We start from the raw sequence: 26,535 nt of genomic DNA on the forward strand, positions 1-26,535 counted from the left end.
GAAAGCAAATTCAGAAATGATCTTAAATGTCCATATTTATGCATTTAAATACAGTATAAAAAAAACGTACTACATTGGCTGCGCAATAACCACTTAAGCAGTTTACGAACAAGGAAAACTACAGTACTCACTGTCTAGTGCCAATTTTTTTTCGCCCTTTCTCTAACAATTTATATGTCGCTGTACAAAGGGTTCATTTGCAGTAACCTGACAAAATGAATAACCATTCATTCATTATTAATTAACATATACATTGTTTTCATGACTGTTGGGGCATTTAAAAAAAAACAGCAATGTCCACATTTCCGTACAGTACCTCCACTTTAAAAAAAACAACACTACCGTTCGTTATCATGTCAATTTACAGAAACCACCAATAATATACAAAAACGAAACAACAGGACACAACTGTGCCACGTACATCATCGGGTGCTGTTCAGAATCAATGTTGGTCCAACACATGACAAATGATTCAAAGAACCAGAGATGCTGATTATTTAAGGTGTGCAAGAGAAGAAAAGAAGTTTCTGACAGTCGAATTTGGGTGGAACAAGTTTTGCTCGGAACAGCCAATCAGAGAACGGATTTAATTTGACGTATTGGTATTACGATTTAAGTAACATGAACCAGTAAGTACAATGGCAATTCTGAAGACCATGGGCAGACTAGAGTAGCATGGCAACACGCAGAGGCTGAAATCTGATTGGGTAAAAAATAAAAATAAAAAAAATAAAATCCAACATTCAAATGTACTCAAGGCAGGGTGGCCGAGAGAAAATTTATGAAATGTAGTGAAATACCAGTTGGGAATAAATGAATGAATATGAGGCAGACTATATCACTTTTAAAAGTCAATCTGGAGAAAATTTGCAAGACATGCAGTAAAGAAAAAAGAACCCCTTCTGAATCCGAAGGTGCGTTCCATCATTGCTTTATTCAAATCGCATGTAAAGAATGCTGTAAAGTCAACATATTGTGACATGATGGACGGTATTGTAAGCACACGGAGTGCCTTCAGTGACCTGCCATATGTCCCATCGGAGGACACATAATAGACAGGCCTTGCCCCTGAGTCGTAGCCTCCAGAAACGTTAGCAACATCTGCCGTCCCCTCCGAGCAGCCTGAGCTCCCACACGCAACCTTTGCATGCATCACGGATGGCCAACTCCGCCTATTTTCTTTCTTTTTTTTTTTAAACATACCGACCCTCCAACCATCCCTCTGCGCTCATGAAAAAAACCCCCACATCCATTCTCTGACTGTTCTTACGCAACAGTCCTGTCTCACCTCGAGAAAATCATGCGCTCCTTCAATCACAGAATGTCCCCCTTGCTCCCTCCCTCGCTCCCACCTTTCAATAAAGCCTCCTCTAGAGAAATCTCTCGCTCCCACCTCCTCCCGGTGCTCCCAGCTCCTCCCCTCTTGCTTTCCACAATCCTTGTGCATGGCACGTCACACTCAGATTCACCCTCACACACCTTCATCACATGGGAAAACCTCCGTCCGACGAGTCTTGAATATGCAGATTGGCTCGGTCGGCTGCAGCCGCACTCCCCGCAAATGCATCTGCAGCACTTTCTGACTCTGACTGAGCGGTGAATAAATGCTTACATTGGGCTTTTTTGGATGGTAATTTAGAGGGGATCGCTTCATCTGACCATTGCAGCTATGATGCACTTAAAGCAGAACATTAGAGCAGGCATTAGTGACAAGAGACCATGACAAATTGAGCGCATACATTGATGCCTTGAGATAAAAATGACCTGAGTTGATTTTTTTCAAGTTTCAAGCAGCTGAAATAATTTTTTTTCATTGACTTGGCAGCAAAAAAAAAAAAAAAAGATTACAAGACAAAGAGAATTACACATGTATTTGAAACAACCACATACTGCCGCTTTTCCTTCAGAAATTCAGTGAAGTTGTTGCTTCCAAACAAATGCAAAGCTCACAAAAAGCGTTATGTGGTGGCATTATAAGCATGTCAACAGATAACATGAAAATATAGCAAAAATGCGCTTACAGCTGACCACACACATATATATATATATATATATATATATATATATATATATATATATATATATATATATATATAGGCCCGGTAGTCCAGTGGTTAGCACGTCGACTTCACAGTGAAGAGGTACCGGGTTCGATTCCAGCTCCGGCCTCCCTGTGTGGAGTTTGCATGTTCTCCCCGGGCCTGCGTGGGTTTTCTCCGGGTGCTCCGGTTTCCTCCCACATTCCAAAAACATGCATGTCAGGCTGATTGGACGCTCTAAATTGTCCCTAGGTGTGAGTGTGGGCGTGGATGGTTGTTCGTCTCTGTGTGCCCTGCGATTGGCTGACAACTGATTCAGGGTGTCCCCCGCCTACTGCCCGGAGATGGCTGGGATAGGCTCCAGCACCCCCCGCGACCCTAGTGAGGATCAAGCGGTTCGGAAAATGGATGGATGGATATATATATATATATATATATACATACAGTATATATGAGAGAGAGAGAGAGAGAATGTACCTATTGATAGTTGTCATATTAGTGGAATCCAGAAAAAAACCCACGTCACAATACAAATGCATTACCCAGAAGCGCCCAATAGCACAGTTTATGCTGCTGTTTTCAAATAACAGCAAATACAAAGGCATCTGGTGCATAAAAGACGGTGGTTTCCCCCTGTGATGTATTTTCTGCAGCCTTAGCATTAAAATCTGATTCAAGCTCTTCGTGAACACACGCACCGCTTGCCAACACAAATGACAGCAGGAGTGGGTCAGGCGCCAAAGACCTCCCTAGGCTATCAAGAGAGAAAATTAATAATTAAAAAAAAAAAAGCAATCGATCTAAACCAAAGTATTCAACTGCTATTGATTATTTTATACTTGATGGGAGTTATGTGCCTACGTTGATTCATACCTCACATTCACAAACAAGACATTCACCAGCCTTATTAAAAACTAGGGCTTGAATTTTTTTGATGCCGATTCCAATATATATATATATATATATATATATAATGCTAACCACAACAAAGATATGAAATTCAGTCAGAACAGTTGATTGTTTTACAATACCAACAGTAGTCAGTCAGTCAGTAATTCTTTTTTTGACTTTATAAGAGAGAGGAAAATGAGATTATATATATATTTTTTGGATGACTGGAGAGGGCAGGGAATGTTTGAATGCCATTATCTTTGTCTTATGTTGTAATGTATTAATGTGTTCCCACCCTCAAAAAAAAAAAAAGGTCTTTGCCGATTTTCAAAGAGTTAATATTGCCCAATTAAATCTTCCAATTAAAACACTCCCGACATGTCTTCTAATAGCCAGCAAATTGCAAAATTCAATTCAATTCATGTCTTTATGTGTTGTGATAGCAAACAATGAGGTCTGCTCCTCAAGCTCAGCATCCTGCAGTCTCATCACTCACTGTGAGGTGGACCGCTCCTTCCATCAGCTGCATTTGAGTTTGGCCATGTCAGCAACTTTTCCTCTTGCATGCCCCCGCCCAACCCCCTCCCACACACACACACACACACACACACGAGAACTGAATTGAGAATTACACCAAGGAAAAAAAAGCCCTAAAATGAGTCTTCAGTCTCAGGTGAAATAGTGGCGTCTTGAAGGGTCCAGTGAGTTGCAGGATGTAAAGACAAATGGCTACAGTGTGGTGTGTCTCCTCCTCAGAATACATTGGAGCCTCTACACTTCAATTTGGAATTCAGTCGTGCCTTGAGATACATTTTAATTAGTTTTGTGGTTAAACTCATAACTAAAAACACTGCACATGTGCTCGGTGTAAAAAGTGGTGTATCTTTTTTGTACCGGGGCAAGTCTAGTTCATTGTGTTTGGGACAATGCACCATGCAGGGCGTTTCGGTGGACAGAGGGCATTTTCATTTCCACACCCTGGTCAATCGGACAATTCGGTGACAGAAAGTACACTAGAATTTAGACCAGATGAAAACAGGTCTAAGTTGTGGTGCAGGTAGTGTAACGTGATTTTGGTGGGTTTGATCGAGGTGGAGGCTGAGTGATTTGGAGCTCTGCGGAAATGCAAGGTGGATGTCATCTTATTTCACAAACAAAGAGCTGTAGTGTTGTTTTATATTTTAAAAACATACACTTGATTCTTTTAAATATATATATTTTTTAAATAACTGTCCCTATTTTCATGCCCCTCTTTATAACAACATCCTGACATGACTCGGGGAAGGTAACTTGCCGCAACACATGAAGCGACAGACTGAAAGAAAGCAGCGAACTAAAAACAAGCAAAATGACGACACAATGAGGCACACCTGGACAAGACACGAGTGGCTGGAGGAATCCGATTAGCAGGGCTGACGAGAAAAGGTGGGAAGGAAAATGTGGGGATGAAAACCTAACAACATGACATGAAAACGGGACGCAGGAAAATACGACAACATGAAAGAAAAATAAATCAAAATCAAACCAAACTCAACAAAACCACAGATCTTTACAGTCATTGTTTGAAGAGGATAAAGAATATATGTGCGTACTGCTATATCTGTCTACATGTGTTGCTCCACCATCACTTAAAGGGTTCTAAAACGAGAATACACTGTGACCACTACATCTTTCCCATTCAGAAAAGGCCTCATGTTCGCTAAGTACACATGAAAGGCTAAAAGCATTCAGCTCCATTATATCCTAACAATGCTTAATGGGAATACTCATAATAACCTTTTTGCTCAATAGTTCTGAGTTGGGTTTTTCTTACATCAATAATGTATGGTGTCAGAATATAAGTGCTATGATATTTCAATAAATCAACATGTCAGAGAGCAGATTTAAGCTCTGACACTGTTACACACACATCACACCACTACTAAACTACAGGGAGGGACGATAAACGCTCGAAGTGGTATTAGAAATACTGTAACATTTTTTTTTCAATTCACAATCACTCCAAACACGGTTTTAAGCAGTTTGTTGCTGACTGCTGGTTTTAATCTTTTATTTTACAGTCATTTAAATCCTCAAAGGCCTCAACACGATTGCTGACCAATGCTGGTATCAATAATTCAAACAGCTCTGTTTTTTTCCCCCGCCTTCTACTTTATGTACTTTAATGAGGTGGAGCGTTGAGCTGAATTCAGAGTTAGCTTGGTTGTCAACCGCAAATTATCCCCCCGAGGTTTACACCTTCTGTGCGCAATGCTTCCATCTGGCACCAACTAGAAAGTACAGCAACATTTGCATTAAAAGTATTTTTATTTATGTTTTTTTTTCTACAGTGTCATCTGCTGGGACAAAACAAAATAAAGATCCTCAAATGTGTATTTGAGGTCCCCGTAGACCAAAACAAAAGTGTAATAGTTGTTAGTCTGGATAAAACGTAGGGTTTTTACACACCACTGTAATAGCTTTCATGCAAATGTTTGATAGCATAATACCACTTTAATGGTAAACTATAATTTCTGACATCATGTGAATCTCTAGTTTTCATTTCTGTCTGTGGGGGGGGGGGGGACTTTGGGCTTTTATAGTGGAGTGTGTTAAATAGCTCTACCAATTATGCTCTTCATTGTCACAGATAACTAGTGTCTACCTCAGCTGTTTTTGAGCGAGAGGTAGGATACACCCTGGACTGATCGCCAGTCAATCGCATGGGCTGTGAAATGCAACACACACGTACAAACTAGTGATAAATTACATAACACACATTCATTTACTGCAACAAACATAAATCAACGCTATCATGGTACATTTTAATATCCCGGCTTCGTTTACTTACATTGGAGTCCAGGAGGTCGATGCTGTCCAGGCTCTTGCTCCTGTGAATTCGGCCCTTGATGCGGCGGAGTGACGGCTTGCCCTGAACGGTGCTCGCAGAAGAGGCGGCTGTGACGGAGCCAGCGGTCGGGCTGGGGTGTATCCTGAGGTCATAGGGACAAATAAAAACAACAGTCCTCCATCAGAGCACCATAAAAAGCAATCCCATACATTTTGTATCACAGCAGGACAACTGGCCTTAGGCTACCGAAAGGGAAAACAACACAGTGGGGACGTTCTTGCTCGTCCAAAGGGCACAGTACTCCAGCCCACCCTGCTGGTTAAACTGACATTTAAAATAAATCTATCGTCGGGATTTAATGTCACAAAGACCCTGCAGGGGAACCGATTCACTCTCAGGAATCACTGCAGCTTCACACACATAGCGGCTTTGTTTGACCAAACTGAAGCTGGGTCATGGTGAGAAGACAGTCGTCGTAGGAAAGGTTTTACCCTTCACAAATGGCTTTCTCCTCAAACCTAGCGCAGCACTGCTGGAGACCCACGTACAGTCGACAAAAAGAAGGTTCTGAGGGGTTAGAGCACAGGTGTCAAAGTCAAGGCCCGGGGGCCAGATCCGGCCCGCCACCTCATTTTATGTGGCCCGCAAAAGCAAATCAACTTCCATCACCCTCGCTTCAATCTGTCCCGAAACCTCAAATTGTCATATGCAAAAAAATAACGGTGACATTTTGCAATAACTTTGTGACCTGGTTTACACTCACTTGAACACTAACTGAACAAATACTTGACTAATTTAAAAAATAGTGAGCCATCTTTTGTGTGTGTGCGTGTGTTTGTGTGTGCGTATGTGTACAAGTAATAATATGATGTAATGATTCAACATTTATTCGGGTTCACTGTCGTAACGGCCCTCCAATGGAAGATGTAACTCCAAAGTGCCCCGCGACAAAAATGAGTTTGACACCCCTAGGTTAGAGTCTGATGACCTCTGCCAAATGCAAATGAATGACATTTTTACAACGTTAGCAAAACTAACGGCACACATCGTTTCTATAGCGTGTCCAGTATATTTTTCAATACGAGCACTTTGGAAGTTAATAAAAGGGGGGAACTACATATATGCAAGTTTTTTCCCAGCTTTAGCAAAATGGTTGTTGTATATCATTGACAATAAACATTCCTTTTGACTTTTGTGAGGAAGCACGTTTGAGTCTTGTCCTTATTTTTCTTGGAATCAGTATTTCTGTTATGCTTTTTTGTACACAAGAACCTGTACTTGAACTTAAAGTTTGCAACTTTCAACAAGAAAATTACTTTTTGACATATTCATTCATTATGACTTGACAGTCATACATAATAAATATGACCTATGCCTTCAATTTGATATACATTCTCACAAAAACCTGCAGTTTTAGTAATTATATACCATATTATTTTTTCTACAGTGTCATGGTATCACAGACCAGATATCCATTAGCAACAAGACCCAGAAGAGCTTCCAGGATTTGGAGGCTCAGCATGAGAAATTATAAGAGAAAGGAAATAACGGAGCACGAGCAAAGACAACATCGCTTCCACTTTTCTCTCTGCATTAATTCAATATTGCCTTGAGGCAGATAAGGTGCTTACTGGATGGAAAAGAAGTCGTGCAGTCAAATACAGTCGAGCTCAGATTGTTCTGCGAAACAAGATTGCAAACATGAACATGAAAAAAAGCTGCTTGGACTCTGTCTCAGCCCCGGAGCTGTCCTATGCATTCACAAACTCATTTTCTGGATGTTGATTCGGAAATGGATTGCAGCCAAAAAACTCGAGGCCACAAAAGAGCAGAATGTTACACGGTTCAACAACTGGTCCACTCAGATATAATGTGCAAAGAAATAAATCTCCATTGTCATTTGATTTACTCTTCATTATCACAAATTGATCCTGGTTTTTTTTTTCCATTTGACTTATGACGGAGTGCATAAAATGTGACATTTGTGCTCCCTTAGCTACATTTGAACAATATCCTCTATGCATGTCTAGCATAAGGTTAAAAAAATGATGCTCATTTATACTTGCACATAAAATGTAATCTGAAAAGTAATTCAACTCAATACAATTTAAACCCCCTCCCCCTAAGATTAAATGTACCCATCACAACGTTAATAATACATACATGGCATATATGTGTATTGGAGACCCTATATGATATATTATACATAGTACAGTATATAATAGGTTGGTGTATGATTAATTTGTTTGTAAAATAGACATACACTAACTATTTTACGTTTTCAGGGTTTTTTTTTCAAATAACATCCCTAAAAATGCCCCTATTTTCACGCCCCTCTTTATATGCAGTATGTCAAGACTGAATGAGTAATTTTAAAAGGGGCTCTTCACCTTGCCGCACTTTGTGATATCGCTTAAAGCCTGTAAACATTCCATCAAAATGTCTCGCTAAAGATAATTCCTGGATGTGCGCTGTGGTTTGGATCCGCTCAAAATGCGACCGTTTCCTCCATTACTCATGCTCAGCCCTGTCAGGATTTATGAAAATCAAGCTGCCTGCTAGTTTTTGTATAATCCTGCTGACAGTCAGACAAACAAGCCGGGGAGATGCTAACTATAATCTCTTTGGCGAAGGTAATTAATTACTTCAATATATCTTTGCCGCTGTGATGTCACGTCATCTAAACTACAATGCAATTTAATATCTGTGGTCTTGTATCACAAAAAAATAAAAATCACTGAGGCTGTGGCAATATGTAAGAAAGACCTTTTTTTTGAGGGGCATGAAGGAAGAGCTTCGGAGCATAGAACCTCCCATAACACTAGTAACACAGAAAAATATTAGAAGAAGAAACTTGCAATTGAAATTCATTAATATCCTTTCATAAAATCCTTTTTCACAGACTCCAAAAAAAAAACTTGCTTGCGCATGTTCCTATAGCATTTATGTGTGAATATTTGTTATTCAAAGGAATAGCACCCCTGCAACTCAATGCTAATTTTCCATTAGCCTCTTAATGCGAATTCACTGCTAGCATTAGCATTAGCGATATTTGCAAAATAAAGTATGTTTTGTATTTAATAACGTGATGTGTGTATTTATTTTCGGAGTGTGTTTGATTTTACAGTAAAATCCAACTGTGGTATCATTACGCCCAGCCCTATACTGAACAAAAATAATGTACTTATAACTTGTACATACATGTGACCAATTCCTACCGCTGCTGAAAAGTACTTGATATTTGGAAGGTGCGCCACACATGAAAGCTCGCCTTGGCCCTGTGATCACGACTACATTAGCGTCTGGGTCCTTCTATGCAGCTCATAAGAACAAAGAGGAAGGAATCAGCTTCAAAAGAAAACAGATCAATAAGGAGATGTGCACTGTCCATCTTAGAGTGTAATGATGGAGGGCGCTAATAAAGTTTAGCATGCGCCTGACGCTGTTACAAAGAAAGGAGCAGGGACACACTTGGCATTAAACAGCTGCTGCACACACCGCAGCTTCTCTGTTGCCCCTCTCTTGTCAGTCGTCCTGCAGGAGCAATCGGGTGCGATTAGTTCGGGGAATAACGGCTACTGCTTAATCAGCAGGTCAATAGACAACGTTCCGCTTCATTCCTCACATCTTTGCCACTGCTAATGTAACAATTTGCTGAGCGATCATGATTCGGAAGAGCGGCACGGACACGAGACACACGCGATCATCGCTAAAAGTACACGCTCATCCTCTTCTTTGGTGAGGCAGATGTTAAAAATAAAGGCAAACGTTACATAAATGCATACGACTTGTTGTATTATCCCTGCAGGCTTGCAACAGAGTGTAAAGTTCATTTAGTCAGGTTAATGCTAATCTTTGGCTGTGTGCAGGGGGAGGGAATCTGGTTTTAAGACTGCAGGCAAGAGGAACATCTGTTTGCAAAGACTAATCCTAATATAGCGAGCTGCAGCTATTCAGTCTTTATCAAAGGCAAGCAGAGTCGTGCCTCCGCTAATTTCGGGGGAGCACATGGCGCACACACACATACACACGGCATTGGGGCAGAGGGACGTGTAAATCTCAGCACCACACGCTGAGAGAGATGAGCGGGACAGGAAGCGGCGGCGACCATTTGACCGGGGAATAGGGAAGAATTAAGGCTGAAATTATGTAAAGACTTAAAAATGGGATCAGATAATATGAGCCTGCCGTTTCTTCATTGAAAAAGCTCACGTGTCAGTGATGTCACATGCTCTTATAATCAATTTAAATCATGAATGACATAATGACTCACTCTGAATAGTAGCTTGGAAGTCTAAATTTGAATTTACTTTTTACATGAATAGTCAATACTTTTTCCCAGTTCCAAAAGTGACACACAAGAGTTAATGCCTGAAGGACTGCATTGATCTAAAAGGAGAAATCAATCAATATGATTTGTGGAAAAGGGCTGCAACAATGTGTCTTGTGTGTCCAAAATATGAGCGTGGACTATTCATATTGGAATAGACCATGGAATATGAATTACACAAAACACATTTTGACATTTATCCCACATCCAAAGTCTATTTACCAGGGATGGTGTAGTACACATTGCAGACCTTTATTTCAAAGCATCGTGTAATCATGCCACCCAAAAAAATTCTGAAATTGAGTATATCCCCCTTGTACTGGCGTTTTCATATGCATCAGGAAGAATGAAAAGTCCCCAGAATTATCCGTCATTGTGTTAACTGAAATTGTATGTATCACAAGTATGAGTGGTATCAGTACACAGTATCATTATCACCACTCAAAAATGAATACAGTACTGTATTCATATTGGCATTGGTCTGAAAAAAAAGCTGGCATTGAACATTCATAACATTTGCTATGCCCTATTTTACATGTACATGGCGGAGTCATTGATATTTTTGAGACATGATGTCATTATGCACCGCTTGACCTGGAATCACCCTCAACTGTAGACCCACAAGCTTATTCAGAGTTCATGTCACACGAGAATGAAAAGAAAATGTGGATCACAACAATAGCGACTTGCAAATAATAAATTTTGCATTTCTTTCCCCAGCTGCCGAGCGGGAAGTACAGATGACCTTTTTTGTACAAAAATGTCAGAAACACACAGACGGACCCTGCTTTCACTCGCAAGCTGACCAAAGCACTTACTAAATAAACAAATGGTGCTTCATTGTGCTGCTGGAATGAGGTGTCTTGTCTCATGGTAAGAGCATGTGTTCGCCATTACCAGTCTTAGTTTTAGAGCAAATCAGTGCACATTTCTATTTGATTTCTTTATTTTTGGCTAGACGAGTGCATTCCAAGCGATGGTATTAATGAACAGACTATGTCCAATCCATTTAAATAGCAGCCCGGTCTTGTCAACAAGATCAAGTGGAGAGACTTGACAAGATTGTCTTAGCAGGAAGTGGAGGCTTTGACTCTATTGACCCATGGGCATTGTTTCAATCAGATGTTACATAATGCATTCATGTACGCATGTTTTTATAAATACTTTTGTCTCCAAGTGTGTTTTATCCCATCTTTAAGGTAGGAGATAAGAGTTGGCATTGAATATAGAATGTAGGTGCATTATGAGTCAATAAAGGCACCAATAACGGAATATATAGGAGGGCCCCAGCTATATTACACTTGATAAAAAAACAAAGTAATGAGATAATTAAATACAGTTAGAAAGGAAAATTTACCCCCAAAAGATCTATCCATCCATCCATTTTCTAATCCGCTGATCCTCATAAGGGTCACGGGCGGGCGGTCACGGGCCTATCTCAGCTGTCTTTGGGCAGTCGGCAGCCTGAACTGGTTGCCAGCCATTCACAGGGCACACATTGACAGACAACCATTCGTGCTCACGAACACACCTAGGGACAATTTAGAGCGTTCCATTAACTTGCTATGCATTTTTATAGAATGTGGGAGGAAACCGGAGTATCCGGAGAAAAGCCACGCAAGCACGGGGAGAACATGCAAACTCCACACAGGAAGGCAAGAACCCAGATTTGAACCCTGCACCTCTGCACTGTGAGGTGGACATGCTAACCAGTCGACCACCGTGCCACTATGCAAAAGAATTACAGATAATTTAAAAAAGAAAAAAAAGACCTATATATGACAACATTTTCCCTTAAAATTGCATGAAATGAATGGCAACGTTCTTTTTCTTACTTAAGATGCATTTACATAAAATGCATCTTAATAGCATATGCCTTCAGCTCCCGATTATAAAACGGCCATAACAGGGCGGCCAGTACTTATCGACCGCTGTTGCGAGTATCGACACCTTGAAATAAGGCAGAGAATCAGCCCAATACCGATGCCTGGTACGATACTCGCCCATCCCTACTTTCTCCTTCAGTTGTCATACAATTTCTCTTGAATGCTGCTTGGCCACCTGGGGACAGTTTAAGATGGACTTACTATTGACTACTCAGTACAGCAGTGATAGTGTGTATGTTGTATCTTCTCCATCATACTTCTGTACATCCTATTTTTTGTGTTAAACAGTCAAACTCAAGTTTAGCGTATCAGAATTTCATTTGGATACAACATTGCTTGCAAGTATCCCAAGATCCAGGGTGTAGGAATTCCACTGTGGATACTTTTTCCCTGACGAGGCTGCAGAGCATCTCTCATGGGGGCAACTGACAACAGTAACTTTCACTTGAGAGTGGCAATAAACAGCTTGAAGCTTTGTTTTGAAGAACAATTTCTAATAATAGAAATGGGTATTGAGCCATCAAATATTAAAACCCATGATTATGATTATTATCATTAATATTACTAAATGGTGCTTTTTTTTCCAAGTGTGTCATATCCCTGAGAAAAGACATTGCAGATCTTATTTGTTCCTGTGATTCAATTCTCTCACGAAATCTCTTAAACTCTAAACAATTTCCTCGCTGCAAGCGGCGTCACACTGGAGTGCAATCTCAGAATACAAAGCAATTCGGCAAATTAACTGAAATATTTACCAATGCTAAGTAGAGATCTCTTGAAAAAAAATCAACATCACCATCCAAAATCCATTATTAGCGGTGGTTGAGTACAAGGGAACGTGGCATGCAGATTATTTTGAAAGGTCGCGCTGTAAACAATGACATGACCTTGACGTTAAGGAAGCAGATACGGTGTGATGCAAAACACTTAAGTGGTGGAAATGGATGGAAACCACACATTTCGCTCAAATAGTGATGTCATAAAGGACCAGGGAGATTTACCATAATGATCAGTTGCAACGAGGAGTCCCTGATTCTCTAAAAAAATCAGTAGTGTACTAAAATAGCTCATTATTCTTTGAACGCTACAGAACCCCATAACTTTCATGACACCTGACATCGGTTGGCGCGACCTCTCTCTGTCACTCTCGCCGTAACAAATCTTCAATCTAACGAGATCAGAGCCCTTCGTGCGCTTGCATGAAAAATTCAGCCCTTTGTGCCTGGCTTCCCTAAAATAAAATTAGATGCTTGGTGGGAAGATACGTGAATCATCACAAACAATAACAGGGGAGACATGAAAGGCATCTGAAAAAAGCCCTCATCTTATCCCCAGGCAGCAGTTGAGATCATACAATGGATATGATTAGGCAATAAGATGAATAGCTGCCACTGATAACACCCTTGACTGCTGTGATAGCAACAGTGCATGTTTGTGTGCGACATTTACGACATAAATATATATAGCGGGTTACTGTATAATGGTGATTTAATTACTTTACAGTACATTTACAAGTCATAGGCCTGTGTCAGGATAGCCTACTGAATATAGAATTTTCACACTCACACTTATTAAACCACTGAGATCTATGTTTTTAGTTATACATGCTCAGGAAAACATCCATCCATCCATTCATTTTCTAATCTACTTTTCCTCACGAGAGTCGCGGGCGTGCTGCAGCCTATCGCAGGTCACGCCAGCAAAACACTCGTTTAAACTGTGCCAAACTGTGTGGGTCTGTGAAAATACCAAAACAAAGTCTAGGCTGCCCCTGCACAGATTTACACTGCGCTTCAAGCCAGAGTTGTGCTACTCACTAAAGCAGAACTCATTGTACTAATTGCATCAATGAATCAAACTTTATTTATTCAGTGCTTGTTATGTAAAAAAAAGCAAATCAAAATGATTCACATGGATTAAAATCAAGCCCTCCCATTACTTGCCAGGAGGACTCAGATCTCTTTTACACACACACACACACACACACACACACACACACACACACACACACACACACACACACACACACACACACACACACACAGATACAGGTTTAAAATGATGGATCGTACCAGCTAGCTAGCACTAAGCTAACCTGTTGTCTCTGGTCCGGCCAGCATCCAAGTGGCCAAATGCCCTTTGTATGCTGCTCTGAGATGCCAGGAGTGAAATAGCAAAGACATACACTGCCTAGCTGGGCTTTATTGACTGACTGCTTAACAGTTGAATTTAATGATTATTAGCTAGCTAAAACCAGTATTCCCCGACACACGCAAAGGCCTCCGGTCGTTGCTCTCAAATGTAGCATAAACATACAGTACATACGTCCAAACATTCCTCGATGACAATAGTGGCGACAATGCTTGTTCTGACTCGAATTTGAAAATTCTGATTCAGCACTCATTTTAAAAGGCTAATTCACATCTCAATTCGAGTCACCACCGATTTGTCCAGACAATGTAAAACTCATTAGATTGGGGTGCCAAATGAAATGTCCGATGTGTGGACCTAACCTTTCTACAGCAAGCCCGATAGTCAGTATTACTCTTGTTTCACGCATTGTGCTTCGGTTTGCCTCTGACAATTGCGGTAGCCAATTGTTGGTGAGGGCCACCTGCTATTTCACTTCCATGGAGCCAACACCTAATTAAGCATCTTTGATTTTGAACTAGATGATAAGAGTAATTAAGCAGACCACACACACGTCCTGGCCTTGGTACTCCGTCCCGAGAGGAAAAAAAAAACAGAGGAAATGTGTGTTCTTTTTAAGTAAACACAAGGCCATAGCAGGGGGAGAGAGCGAGAGGAGGTGATCACTGCAGTTTTGAGTAATGAGGACCCAAAGTGGTGGAAAGACAAGACACAAACATGCTGAGAGTACAGAGGACATGTTTAATGGGGGGTGTACATGTGGGAATAAAAACAGCAGAGTGCCACGTTTCATGCCTTATGTTGCTTTATCATAATGAAGGAAACACAACACAGAAAAGGAAAGGGATGTATGAACATTTTACATTCACGTTGACTCACATGGAGTTTGAGATGTGAAGTGATTTCCAATCAGTGAGCCATGGGAAATTTTTCCAATTTCACTTAATTCAGGGATGTCCAAACTTTTTCCATGGAGGGATATAAACCAAAAAAATATGAAACCTTCACCTTTTTTTTTTTTATGAAACCGTAAAAAAAAAATCATGCTGTAGGTAAACACACGCTAAGCATTTAAAAATATTTAATAGAAAAAAAAGTCTAATGCTCAGTTTGGTGTTATCAGTGACAAAGCAAAAAGGTGTTTGTGTGATATTAAAAAAAATCTGCTATATGGTAACATTGCACGTTCAAAAGATTATCCATCCATCCATTTTCTGATCCACTTTATCCTCGCAAGGGCCGCAGGGGGTGCTGGAGCCTATCCCAACCGTCTTTGGGCAGTAGGCGCGGGACACCCTTAACCGATTGCCAGCCAATCGCAGATACACAGAGACGAACAACCATCCGCACTCACACTCACACCTCGGGACAATTTAGAGTGTTCAATCAGCCTCCCATGCATGTTTTTGGAATGTGGGAGGAAATCGGAGTACCCGGAGAAAACCCACGCAGGCCCGGGGAGAACATGCAAACGCCACACAGGGAGGCTGGAGCTGGAATTGAACCCGGTACCTCTGCACTGTGAGGTTAAATGGCAATATATTCTTAATTTCTCAGCAGGGGGATGAAAAAGGGGTGTGAGACAGGGCAAGAGCTCCGGGCATCCACCAGAGGTCTATTTTTGTCGCCAGTGTCCAATAAAGTGCAAAGAAAATGTGCACAAACAAGAACTTCATTCATCATAGAAATTATAAGGTACAACACACCAACATCATGACACTCATGTCGTTTTAGGACACTGTCGAAACACTTGTCACAGTACGGCATACGGCTGTACTGTGCTGCAAGGGTGTGGAAATATTTCACCCAAAATAAGACCATTAGCACTTCTCTGTAAATTATGCAGGCCTAATATCAAGTGAAATCGAAACAGTGCGGTTTGTCATTTTCAGAGAAATTAATGAGCCTGGCAATGATATGCTGTCTGAAAACACTCTGTGCTATAAGGAACATGAGATGAGACCGGCTGGCTTTGACTAATGACAATAACTATTCACATGATGGTGAATTGTATATCGCTACCGTCGGGTGGATTTCTCGTACTTCCAAAATCATCACTTTTCAACAGACCCCCAAAACAGCATATTGGTTTAACCATCAACACGGCATCGTCAGATGCTAGCAAAATTGGTCCCAAATAAATAAATAAATAACACCCACATGTTGGACTGAACAATAATATAGATTTGTAAAAAAATAAATAAAGAAGCTAATCAAATTTTGACATAGGAGGAGTCGGCCCAACGCCAGCGATATGTAATTGTGTGTTTACGTGAAACTGGCTCTTGGTGTAAAAAAAGCGTATGGGGCGCCTGTTACGAACAAAAAAAACTAATAAATTTAAAAGAATCAACAATGTCTGGAATTAATCAACTTCACCTTGACTTTCATCATATTATATTCGAATACAAAAACGGTTGAGTGTTCAACCCCGATTTACAACAAATTACATAAATTCATCAATCTATGCCAGTGACGTGTCGCGACAGGTAGAACAATGAAATCCTCTTCCACTAGATGGCAGACGGTACATAAATAATCTGTGCATCCGGTTTTTGTGGCCTTCTTGAATAATGGTGTCCTACGAGATAATATTTGGAAAATATTTGCTTTGGCTCAATAAAGGTTGGGAAACACTGCACTGTCTACTCAACTTTAGGAGGAAGAACACACGCACACACACACACGCACACGCACACACACACACACACACACACATACACACTAGCTCCCAGCATGCATTGTAGTGAGATGGTTACAGATTGGCTGCAGTGACAAAAATCACTATTGTGTTTTGGACCCCTTAAAAAACAGCTTTGATTAGTGTACACCCCCCATCCCTCTTCCCCCAAACCTCCACCTGCATCCTCACCCTCCCCGGATTCTTACTCACCACATTCGCTTCCTGGGTGGAAGACAATGTTCTTTGTTGGAGGCGGTCACCCCCAGAGCCAGCTGCATCACAGTAATGTATTTCTGGTAATTCACCATGGTACCGTCCACCGCTACGGAAAATCCCAGGCAAAGGAAAGCGCAGGTGATCATATATGAGTCTTATTATTATTCCCTGGCATCCGCCGCCTTGGCTGCGTCTCCCGGGCTCGGCAGCGGTAGCATCAGCAGCACATCGCCATTTGCAGAGCCGAAGGACTGACAGCGAAAACACCCCCCAAGGAGCTCAAGGCAAGGTGTCGTGCCGCGGCGACCCATGTCTGCAATGACACTCGCACCGAAACGCACCGCCCTTCCAACCGATCGCCAGTTTATTCTCCCCCCCCCCCTTTTTTTTTTCTAACGTGTCAACGTGCGCGCGTCCTCTCTCTCCTCCTAACACGCTCCGGACGTGATCGGCTTCCTCATGCCTCCTCCCTCGTCAACACACTCTTAAAAACGCTGCAGCGTCCAAGTGTCCGTGTCCGTGTCCGTGTGTGTGTGTGCGCGCGCGTGTGTGTGCGCGAGTGTGCGAGGCAGGAAGGGGGCGGGGGAGGATGGCGAGGGAGGAGGTACTCATTTTGGAGATGCTCAGTAGTAGTAGTAGTCAGGGGCGTAGCCATCATTTCAGAAATAACGGGAGGTGGGGGTGGAACTATTGTTGAGGTGTAAGCTAACTTTTTTGAGCGAATGATCATCCTGTCACTTTCTTCTACTTCCGCTCCATAGTGGCCAGAAGAACAGATACCCATCAGACTCTGCTTGACGTAAAACACCATGAGGCATAGATTTAATAGCAATCCTCACTGGCGAGTGCATGATGATGATGCCCCCCCGCCCCCCCCCCCGTGCCCCCCTTCCAAAAAAATGTTGGTGGGGAGGCCGAGATGAGTGAAGTGTATTGCCCAGCAAAAGACATTTGGGTAACCATATACAGTATATATACTGTACATATATATATATATTTTTTTTTTGATGGATAGGTGGGGGTTTGGACTGCTGTGGATGCCCCCCCCTCAAAATTAGGTGGATGGCTTGTGTCGCTGAGCCACCCCCACTACGCCTCCATTTTGCATGTGACTGGCGAACTCACCACAAAAGTTCATTAATAAAATTAATTCTTCAGAAAGCTTATTTAGTATAATAGGTTAATCAATCAATATTGCAGTATTGTTTTGAGAAAAGAGTTGATTTCATTCTGTGACCACATGAATGGAAATGCTTCCAGATCCCTTCAAATAACAACAAAAGATTTTGTAATGTGTTTTTTTAAATGGACAACAGTACTAAATAGCAGCACACTACTCTCTATTAAAACATATAGTAATAACATAATTAAATAAATTGGAAAGAACTGAACAGTTTTTACATCATAGATAGTTCTCTTTATGTGCAACCTGGCCACTGGGTGGTAGCGTAATACAGTCATGCATAAAAACAACTACTGCATTTATAAGAATATATGCCTGTGAATATTTTTATTTTATCTGTCTATATGTGTTGCTGTACCATTTGTGTTCAAATATCTGTTCCTTAAAGAGTTACAACACCGCCACATAAATGCCCTTCGTTAGCCCATCTATGCCATTTTCAACGCCAATTGGCTGGCGCCGAGGGACAGACTTGGATTTCTCATCCTTGGCCTTTTGACTACAACAACAGTTTTGTTTCTGTTTTGTTTTTTGTGCTAAGTGGCGCCGGCATCACAACATTAAATCACAGTCTGTCTCCATTTTGTATCGATGGCCATCACACGTTAACTCGACTGGTAGTATTCACTTTATGTCATATGATTAGCTGTTAGATTTAGTCGAGTGTTTAAAAGGCTAAAGTTGTGATCCTACACTTATATACTGTAGAATATCCACCTCTGAAGCTTTTCGATGCCAGCAGGCGCACAACCTCCACACAGCTCCTTTTCAAAGCCGTAACGTGACGAAACGGACCACCCCCATGACATTTTCCACAGCATTCAACCACATCTGTGGATCTTCATTAGCAAATTCCTAGATAATGGATTTTATGCTGACAGTTTTTTTTCCCTTTATGGTTGAGTTTGCTTCTCTTAAGGTTAACCACAAACACTGGAGTGGATTGTTTTGCATTTATATTGTCTCTACCGGGTCCACCACTGATTCATAATTTAAATTTTTCGTCATTTAAAATGATCTCAGCTTGTTCAGCACTTAATTTTCACAACCCCCTCCCCCTTGACTCAATGTGAAAAACTTCTGCCAGCGCGAAATTAACATCAGAAGACAGTGATTACTAAATGATGTTGACTTGTATTTATGAAACCACACAAACCATTTGGTCACCGATACTGAGCCCGTTTGATGATTTCATATTTCATCATTGGAGGTTTAACATGCAAACATTTAGCGGCAGACTTTAAAACATTTATTCATTCTTTTAAAACTCACACGGCTCTGGAGATGATGAATAATTTTAGTGTGATCTATTCTTGCAAGTCTGACAGTGCGCAAAAAGTGCCATGTCTTCAATAATTCATTTTGTCCAGAACCTCAAATTACCTTTGTTGTTCATGGCAACCTTTTGCTAATGCCACTTGCCACGCGACCGCAATTGGGTTATTACTCAATCAATAGCGTGATTCACTGGTCATGTTGTGGGCATAAGAGTAGGTCAATCGGTCTAGACTCTGTTGTTGTGGAAGAGCGGGTGTCTCCTCACTGGAGCGCAGAACATCTGACTCGGCTCAAACATGTAGCATATGTAGGCATAAAGAATGATGCTAGACAAAGTAACGTACATTTTTGTCCAGGTCGAGGATGATATTTGACTGACTGTTGACAGTTGAGCAACATGGTTTTAGTGCATCCTCTGGACTTGCCATTTATTTTAAAAAAATCTCTTCTCTGTGATGCGTAAAATTTAGAAGACATTTATTTTCACTTTACATGGACTTTAAATATACACACCCTCAACTAAACATCAAATACTGTCTGTGGCTGCGTAAATAAATGCACTTGGCCACTATATACAGAAACATGGTATGTATTTAGCTCCATGAGATAGGCGCCATGTTGGAAACCCCTCTCAGGTCGATGGAGTGAACACAATCCATAATGACTGTCTTTTGGGTGTGTCAGTGTGAAAGTGTAGAGGCGGTTGGGGGTCAGCGGATGTGCTGCAGTTTAAAGCCCACCGCATACCACTGCAGCAGCGGATTTCACACTGGCACCCCCCTCTCTCTGCATCCATGCAGTAATGACACAGCCTGGCTAATCATTAACTTCCTCAACCACCGCTGATGTCTTACGTTGTCCACATGCTCGTGCTGGCACTCACAACACATTCAATTGCTCTTTTTCCTCAGCCAGTAAATAGGCCAGCCGGGGCTGCCCTTCTTTCTCATGTCCCCCCACTGCCTCATTCACTTTATTGCATGCAGCAACATCCAACGCTGGTTTGTGGCACTCGCCGGCTGCTCCCAGAGGAGGAAAACCTGGCCCGGGGCCCTGAGAGCCTCCGCTGCTGTAACCCTGTGATTTATTAGTATTCCAACAAACAAAAGAGGAAGTTCACAGACAAAGTACACTTCACATTAAAAGCACTGCACCAAGTGGATGGCAGCGAGCAGGATGAAATATACACTCGCGTGCACACAGTCACACCTCGGTGCTGTCGCAGTGCTTTCTTTCTGTATGTGCTGTGAGGTGAATCATCATCAACCTCACAGCTTCATTTCATCTCTCCTGGGCTCCGCCTCCCCAAACTGCCAGAGGCTCATTTTGTCCACTTATGGATGAAGAAGTGACATCATCACCGTTGCCTCACATATACAGAAAGCCTCGGGTCTGAGCTCACACACACACACACACACATCAGAGAATCACTTCTAAAGAACGTTCTGGAAGAAAAAGTGATTTATTCTACATTAGAGGCAGGAAAAGGGCACTCAGCCACTAGACGGCGCTGTTTTTCTTTATTACGAAGATGTCCAGTAAGTCTCCCTTCCATTGCAGGTTCCAGGTCGGTGGCTTGCTGATTTTGTAGATATTTTTGCAGAGTTAGTATTATTTATATTGCATGTAATTCCATTTTTGAACTCTAAATGGGGGCACACTTATCTAGCTTGAGACGGTGTCAATTTGAAAGAAGAAGAACGGAACATGAAGTATTTGAACACAGCCTAGTTTTTGTTGATTAGTGAATTATTGACCATCATCCTCTGTAATCCTGCTTTGTACACCTACAGAAAGCGACGGCTAGAGGTTCATTTATAATAGATATCTTTGAGCATGATTATTGATGTACATTGTGAGATAATGTCAGCATGGGCATGCTAACAAGCCAAATCCATTTTATATTTCATCTATTCTATATTTTACAATAGGCAGGATGGTGGCAACATGTTTGGGGTTCGAATCTTGTGTCTGGCTCTCCTTGTGAGTCCCAGGTTTTGTTAAGTTGCACTAGCATCCTCCCACAATCTAAAAACATGCATATTAGGTTCAGCGAAGACTCTAAATTGTCCATAGGTGTGAATGTGAATGCTTGTTTTTCTGGATGCATACGGGCCATCCCTACCTCTAGCATTTAGAAAATGGCTGAATATTTCTACACTAACAAAACGAAAGAACAAAAGTTAGCCAATTGAACCACTGGAAAAGGTGTAATTTAGATACATACATAATTGGATAAACTTTGTCAAATGTACTGTATGTGTAACATATAGCACAGATTAAATGTATGCAAGTCAAAGAGAAGAATATGCGTGACGTCACAGCTAGGAAGGGACTCTATCAGGTAAGCTAATGTGGCGCATTTGATTAGGACCCGGAAAATCAATTCAAGCAATTCTATCGATCTATGTTAGATGACAAATAGACGGAGAATATTTTTTTAAAAACATGGATTATGAGGTTTCTAATCAAAAAAAAAATTTCTGTACATGTTACAGAAACTGGAATTAAAAAAAAGAAACTCAGAGTGACACATTGATCATTTTATATAAAATCTGCCTGTGGTATTAGAAAAGGCTTCCCACACATCTATTCAAATTGTGTTTAATCATTCATTTGAAGTGCACTTAAATCAGCAGATTCATTTCTGCTCAGATGAGATGACTGTATTCTGCACCTCAGCGAATTAAAAAAAAAAGTTGACTAAAGCAATATTTCAGCTGACGGCACTTAACTGCATTCAGTCAATTTCACATCTGTTCCCGCGGTGCTCTTTGCACGGGGAGGTTTTGTGCACTTTCAGCCCAGACATGTAATCAGCTGCTCGCATGCTCACTTTGATTCAGCACCTCTCTCAAAATAAACAAAACCAGCTTGAGTCCACTCGAACCGGCACATCTGACAGTCTCCTCCTTGGCTTGCGATGTACAAAGTGATATCATCGACAATACAAATGACTTTGTGCAAAGGTGCACCATACCGCGAGGACGACATTGTTTCTTAACAAGCATGGCCGCCGACGAGCCTGACTCTGCCACAGAGGGACACGCTGGCACCAAACCACAAAGCCTTGAGGCGCTTTGTGTCCTACTTCCTCTTAGATTGAATAAACAAACGATTATGCCATTTTTCAGCCTCAATATACGTTTACTCGACCTTGACTGACTGCTGATTCTCTTGCATTGATTAATGCACGTAAAATAAAGTCTGGTCCCCCAATAAATAAATAAAAAGAAGAAAAACAAATCATGTGCAACCTTTTGAGGTGCCAACTCCAGCAGTTGGAGTGTGACCAAGGAAAATCATCATATTGTGTCAACTCACAAATAATTTCAAGAGGACTTACATTGCAAGTGGTCTGCGTGTTGTTGGGCGGCTCTGTGACCATTCTCTGCTCAATGCACTGCAACGTGTGTGTCGTTGTCATTTTGTCATGTGTGTGTGCGTGTGTATGTGCGCCCAGGGCCACACTGCTGGGCTTGCAGTCTCAATGCTGACTGAGCTGTCACACATTAAAGAGGCCTCCTTAACGGTTTGGAGAGCATATCAGGTCGTCTGTCCCGTTGCTTTAAACTCATCGCCACCCGCCTGCCCCACCTCACGCACACGTAGAAACACACACACATCCACGCAGAACCCATGCAGCCTCACCCCTCCTCCTTCTATTGCAGCTGGGCCAAGGGTACTCTCCGGGGTTCACACTCACGCAGAACTACGTCATCCCGCAACTCTGACGCAAGCTCAAAAGGCTTGAGTGTGGGCGCTCTGACTTTTATTTTGTAGCATAAATTGAGCCCACCCATATTCATTCAAAAATTTTTCAGTATATAGCAAGGTAAGCAAAGACACACATTCACATTTTTAAATTGTTATGTGATTGCTCTTTGCTAGTTTCTGTCAAGGGTAGCACTGTAGTCTAGGTATATTTAGATAGCCCCGTTCCTTGCATCAGCCAATCAGCTCTCTCCCCTTCCTGTCCCTTCATGTCATGTTTCCTGTTGTGGTGTGGACCCAGAAAGTTTGTGAACTGCTCATCTAGCGGTCGGCACGTCTGCCTCACAGTTCTGAGGCATTATCAAAGAACATTATTTTGGTAATATAAGCGCATTCTGGGCTCCATCTCCTCCCCCGCTCTAAAATCAGCTCAAAGATTTTATGAAAATGCAATTTTCAGGCTATCAAAGCAACACGTGGAGCTGTGACCCCTCTCTGTAAGGCCCTTTGAGCGAATCACGATGCACAAGAAAGGCATTTTCAGAAAATACATAAATTACAGCGATAAAGATGACGATACATACATGTGGGCTAACTACGAGTGATGTTATTCCCGAATGCATCTTACACGCCACAAAATGATGGCAAAAAAGGGACTTGCCAAATGGAGAGAATGAAAGGTAGGCACAAGCTTACCTCGAGTCAAACACAGGGTCAGTGTACACGGGAGGCGAGCACAGATGTTCTGCTCCAGGACTGTTTGCGTGCACGGGGAGCCCCCCTTTCTCTCCCCCTGCCGGAGGGCCATCTGTTAGAGCAGATTGATCCATCGGCCAAGTTGTCTGAATTTACATGGCTTTAATGCATTCATTCTAATTAAAGCAAACAAGTCAGGACACAACATTCAACCTGCCACCTTGTAGGCCTCTCAATTAGTGCCACTCTTCTCTTTAATTTTCGCCCAAGCACTCTGTCTGAGGCAAACGGTGTCTTCCTTGACCGTTACTCTCTTTTTATAGTTGAATAAATGCGGTGGTGCTGTGATCAATTGTGCTCGGATGATATCCCTGAAAAAGTAGCTGATTAGTATATGGCTTTGATTGCGACCGCGACCATAAAAAGTGATCAGGCGCAGCTCGTACTTTACAGCCTGCAGCCAACTAGAGAGTCTGTATCAACAGATCTCAATCATGGATGACTGTTATCTGAATCTGCCGCATAAAACCCAGATCGGCACACCCCTAAATAAAAGTGATAAATATGTTGTATGTGCAGCCTCAAAAGCCCATACAGGACCACCATCCAAGTTAGCACGTCTGCCTCACAGTACAGAGGTCCAGGGTTTGAATCCGGGCTCCGGCCTTCCTGTGTGGAGCTCTCCTGTGCCAGTGTGTGGAGCTCTCCCGTGCCAGTTTCCACACACATCCCAAAAAAATGGCTAATCAGACACTCTACCTCACAGGTGTCAAACTCAAGACCCGGGGGCCAGATTTGGCCTGCCAATTCATTTTCTGTGGCCCGCAAAAGCAAATCAAACATGCCAGCTTCCATGATGCTTGCTAAAATCTCTACCAACATTTGAAATTCTCATATGTAATAAATAATAGCTGGCTATTGTAAGCATTGTCTTGTTACCAAACCCTTCATGACAGTAACTTCAACAATAGTTGAATAAACCGGTATCCGTGACTTCTTTATATGGTTTCCGTCATAACGGCCCCAGCCCACAAAGGGAAATGATAACTAAAAGATGGCCTGCAGCAAAAATGAGTCAAACCCCTGCTCTACAGTATATTGTGAACCTCACCCTAAACCTAACACCAATACAGTACACTCAAGTTGTTGACAGGTTTGAAGTGCACCGGAATGTTACGTTGGTTCACAGACAAAGTTTCTCCGATAGTTTCACAGTTACACCCGCTATCGACAGAATGATAATGTTGAGTATGTCACTCTTTTCGCAGCGGTGTGTTTCACTTCCAGACAATAGACCCGAGTTCCAACACCACTGCTATAAGTAGCACGGTGGTCTAATGGTAAGTACTTCTGCAGTACACTGGAAAGGTGAAATTCTAGTTGAGGGCGCTCAGGAGTATCAAATTGATGAGGACGTTTGTATGCCACAGACAGACTAAGTGCTGCAGACTGCAGACACGTCGGCCATATGCCGTCAGGGGCTTGTTACAAAGGCTGTTGACTCAGTAATCCCCTCAGCCATCCCCGGTTTAAGAGGCTATATTTTACCGGCTCTCAGTCTACTGGATTAATACAAAGTAATTTCCTGCTCTAGATATGTAAATTTTATTGATATGATTCTTAGACCATTTTGGTTTCTGTGCTGTAAATGAAAGAGAAAGGCACTTGTGATGTTGAAACAACATAGACTTCCAATTGATTCTTTGCACATGTGATGTGATGAACATACCTTCACCATCCAGGAGAAAGCAAGTGAGCAGGTGGGGACACGTCTCCTCCAGAACCGAGCAGAAAGAGCAGAATGCAGCGGGTCCTTTGGAAGATAGACGGTCCAGGAATACCTCAGCGCACCTCTTGTTGGACTCTTGTCCCAGGATTTCCTTGTACTCCCCAAGCGAGAACACCTTATCGTAGACCAAGTAGGGTAGCACGGCGTTGACGTCCAGCTCGCTCAGGAGTTTCTGCCTGTGCTGTTTGAGGATCTTAGCGGCCCACCACTTCTTCTGCTTGGCGCACGGCCTCCTGGCGGACCTCTGCTGCTGATGATATTGCGTCTTGCGCTTCCTCGTAAACCACTTCTTCTTCCCGCTGCCAAACATCCTCAAGTTGAGCAGGCCCTCCAGTATCTCTTCAACAGCCTTCTCAGCACACTTCCCAAAGGAAGGGAGGTGCATATTTCATGCCGGAGAAGCCACCATGTTTCACAGAAGCACACTTTGTTGTTGTTGTTGTTGTCCGAGTGAGGACGAGACAATCTGGACAGTAGCTGACTTCTAGCTGGGTACTTACCAATACTAAGAAGATTATCAGACTCTTAAATACACCGATGCAAACGGCTAACAGACTGAGCAGACATACACAACGTAATTCACAATCCTCAGACCTGTCTTTGTTATTGATGGTAATGTAGCTCAAGAGATGTTCTACATCTTAACTGACAGGAGCCCAATTTGATTTCAAGCAGAAGGCATACCAACATTTTATTTATTTATTGCTTTTTGGCCACGAGAGAAAACTGTCAAGTGGCTTTTTTCGATAAATGAATAAAGTAACAAATGTTTTTGTGTGTATGTGTTTTTTTTTTAGTTTCACTGTTTTGTTAAATTTGTATCAGCCATGGTTATGACAATTTAAACTA

General features: G+C 41.9%; 1 protein-coding gene across 8 annotated transcripts in view; it reads right to left on the minus strand.

The window, feature by feature from the left end:
* Nucleotides 1-26,159, minus strand: part of tjp1b (tight junction protein 1b) — a 69,940-nt gene extending 43,781 nt beyond the window's left edge. For 5 of the 8 annotated variants that reach the window (XM_086108749.1, XM_086108745.1, XM_086108748.1 and 2 more), the window contains exons 1-3: nucleotides 25,627-26,158; nucleotides 23,898-24,009; nucleotides 5,761-5,902 (exon numbers count right to left, since the gene is read on the minus strand). In XM_086108749.1, the coding sequence (XP_085964875.1) occupies nucleotides 5,761-5,902; nucleotides 23,898-24,009; nucleotides 25,627-26,071 (699 nt within the window). In that variant the 5' untranslated portion in view covers nucleotides 26,072-26,158. Of the gene's footprint in view, nucleotides 1-5,760; nucleotides 5,903-17,020; nucleotides 17,393-23,897; nucleotides 24,010-25,626 lie in introns of those variants that run through there. The other 3 variants (XM_086108752.1, XM_086108747.1, XM_086108750.1) reach the window with 2 other exon arrangements.
* Nucleotides 26,160-26,535: the final 376 nt, after the last annotated feature.

The sequence above is a fragment of the Hippocampus guttulatus genome, chromosome 4, assembly GCF_054856545.1.
Source record: "Hippocampus guttulatus isolate MCC_2025c chromosome 4, RoL_Hgut_1.0, whole genome shotgun sequence".
Lineage (NCBI taxonomy): Eukaryota > Metazoa > Chordata > Actinopteri > Syngnathiformes > Syngnathidae > Hippocampus > Hippocampus guttulatus.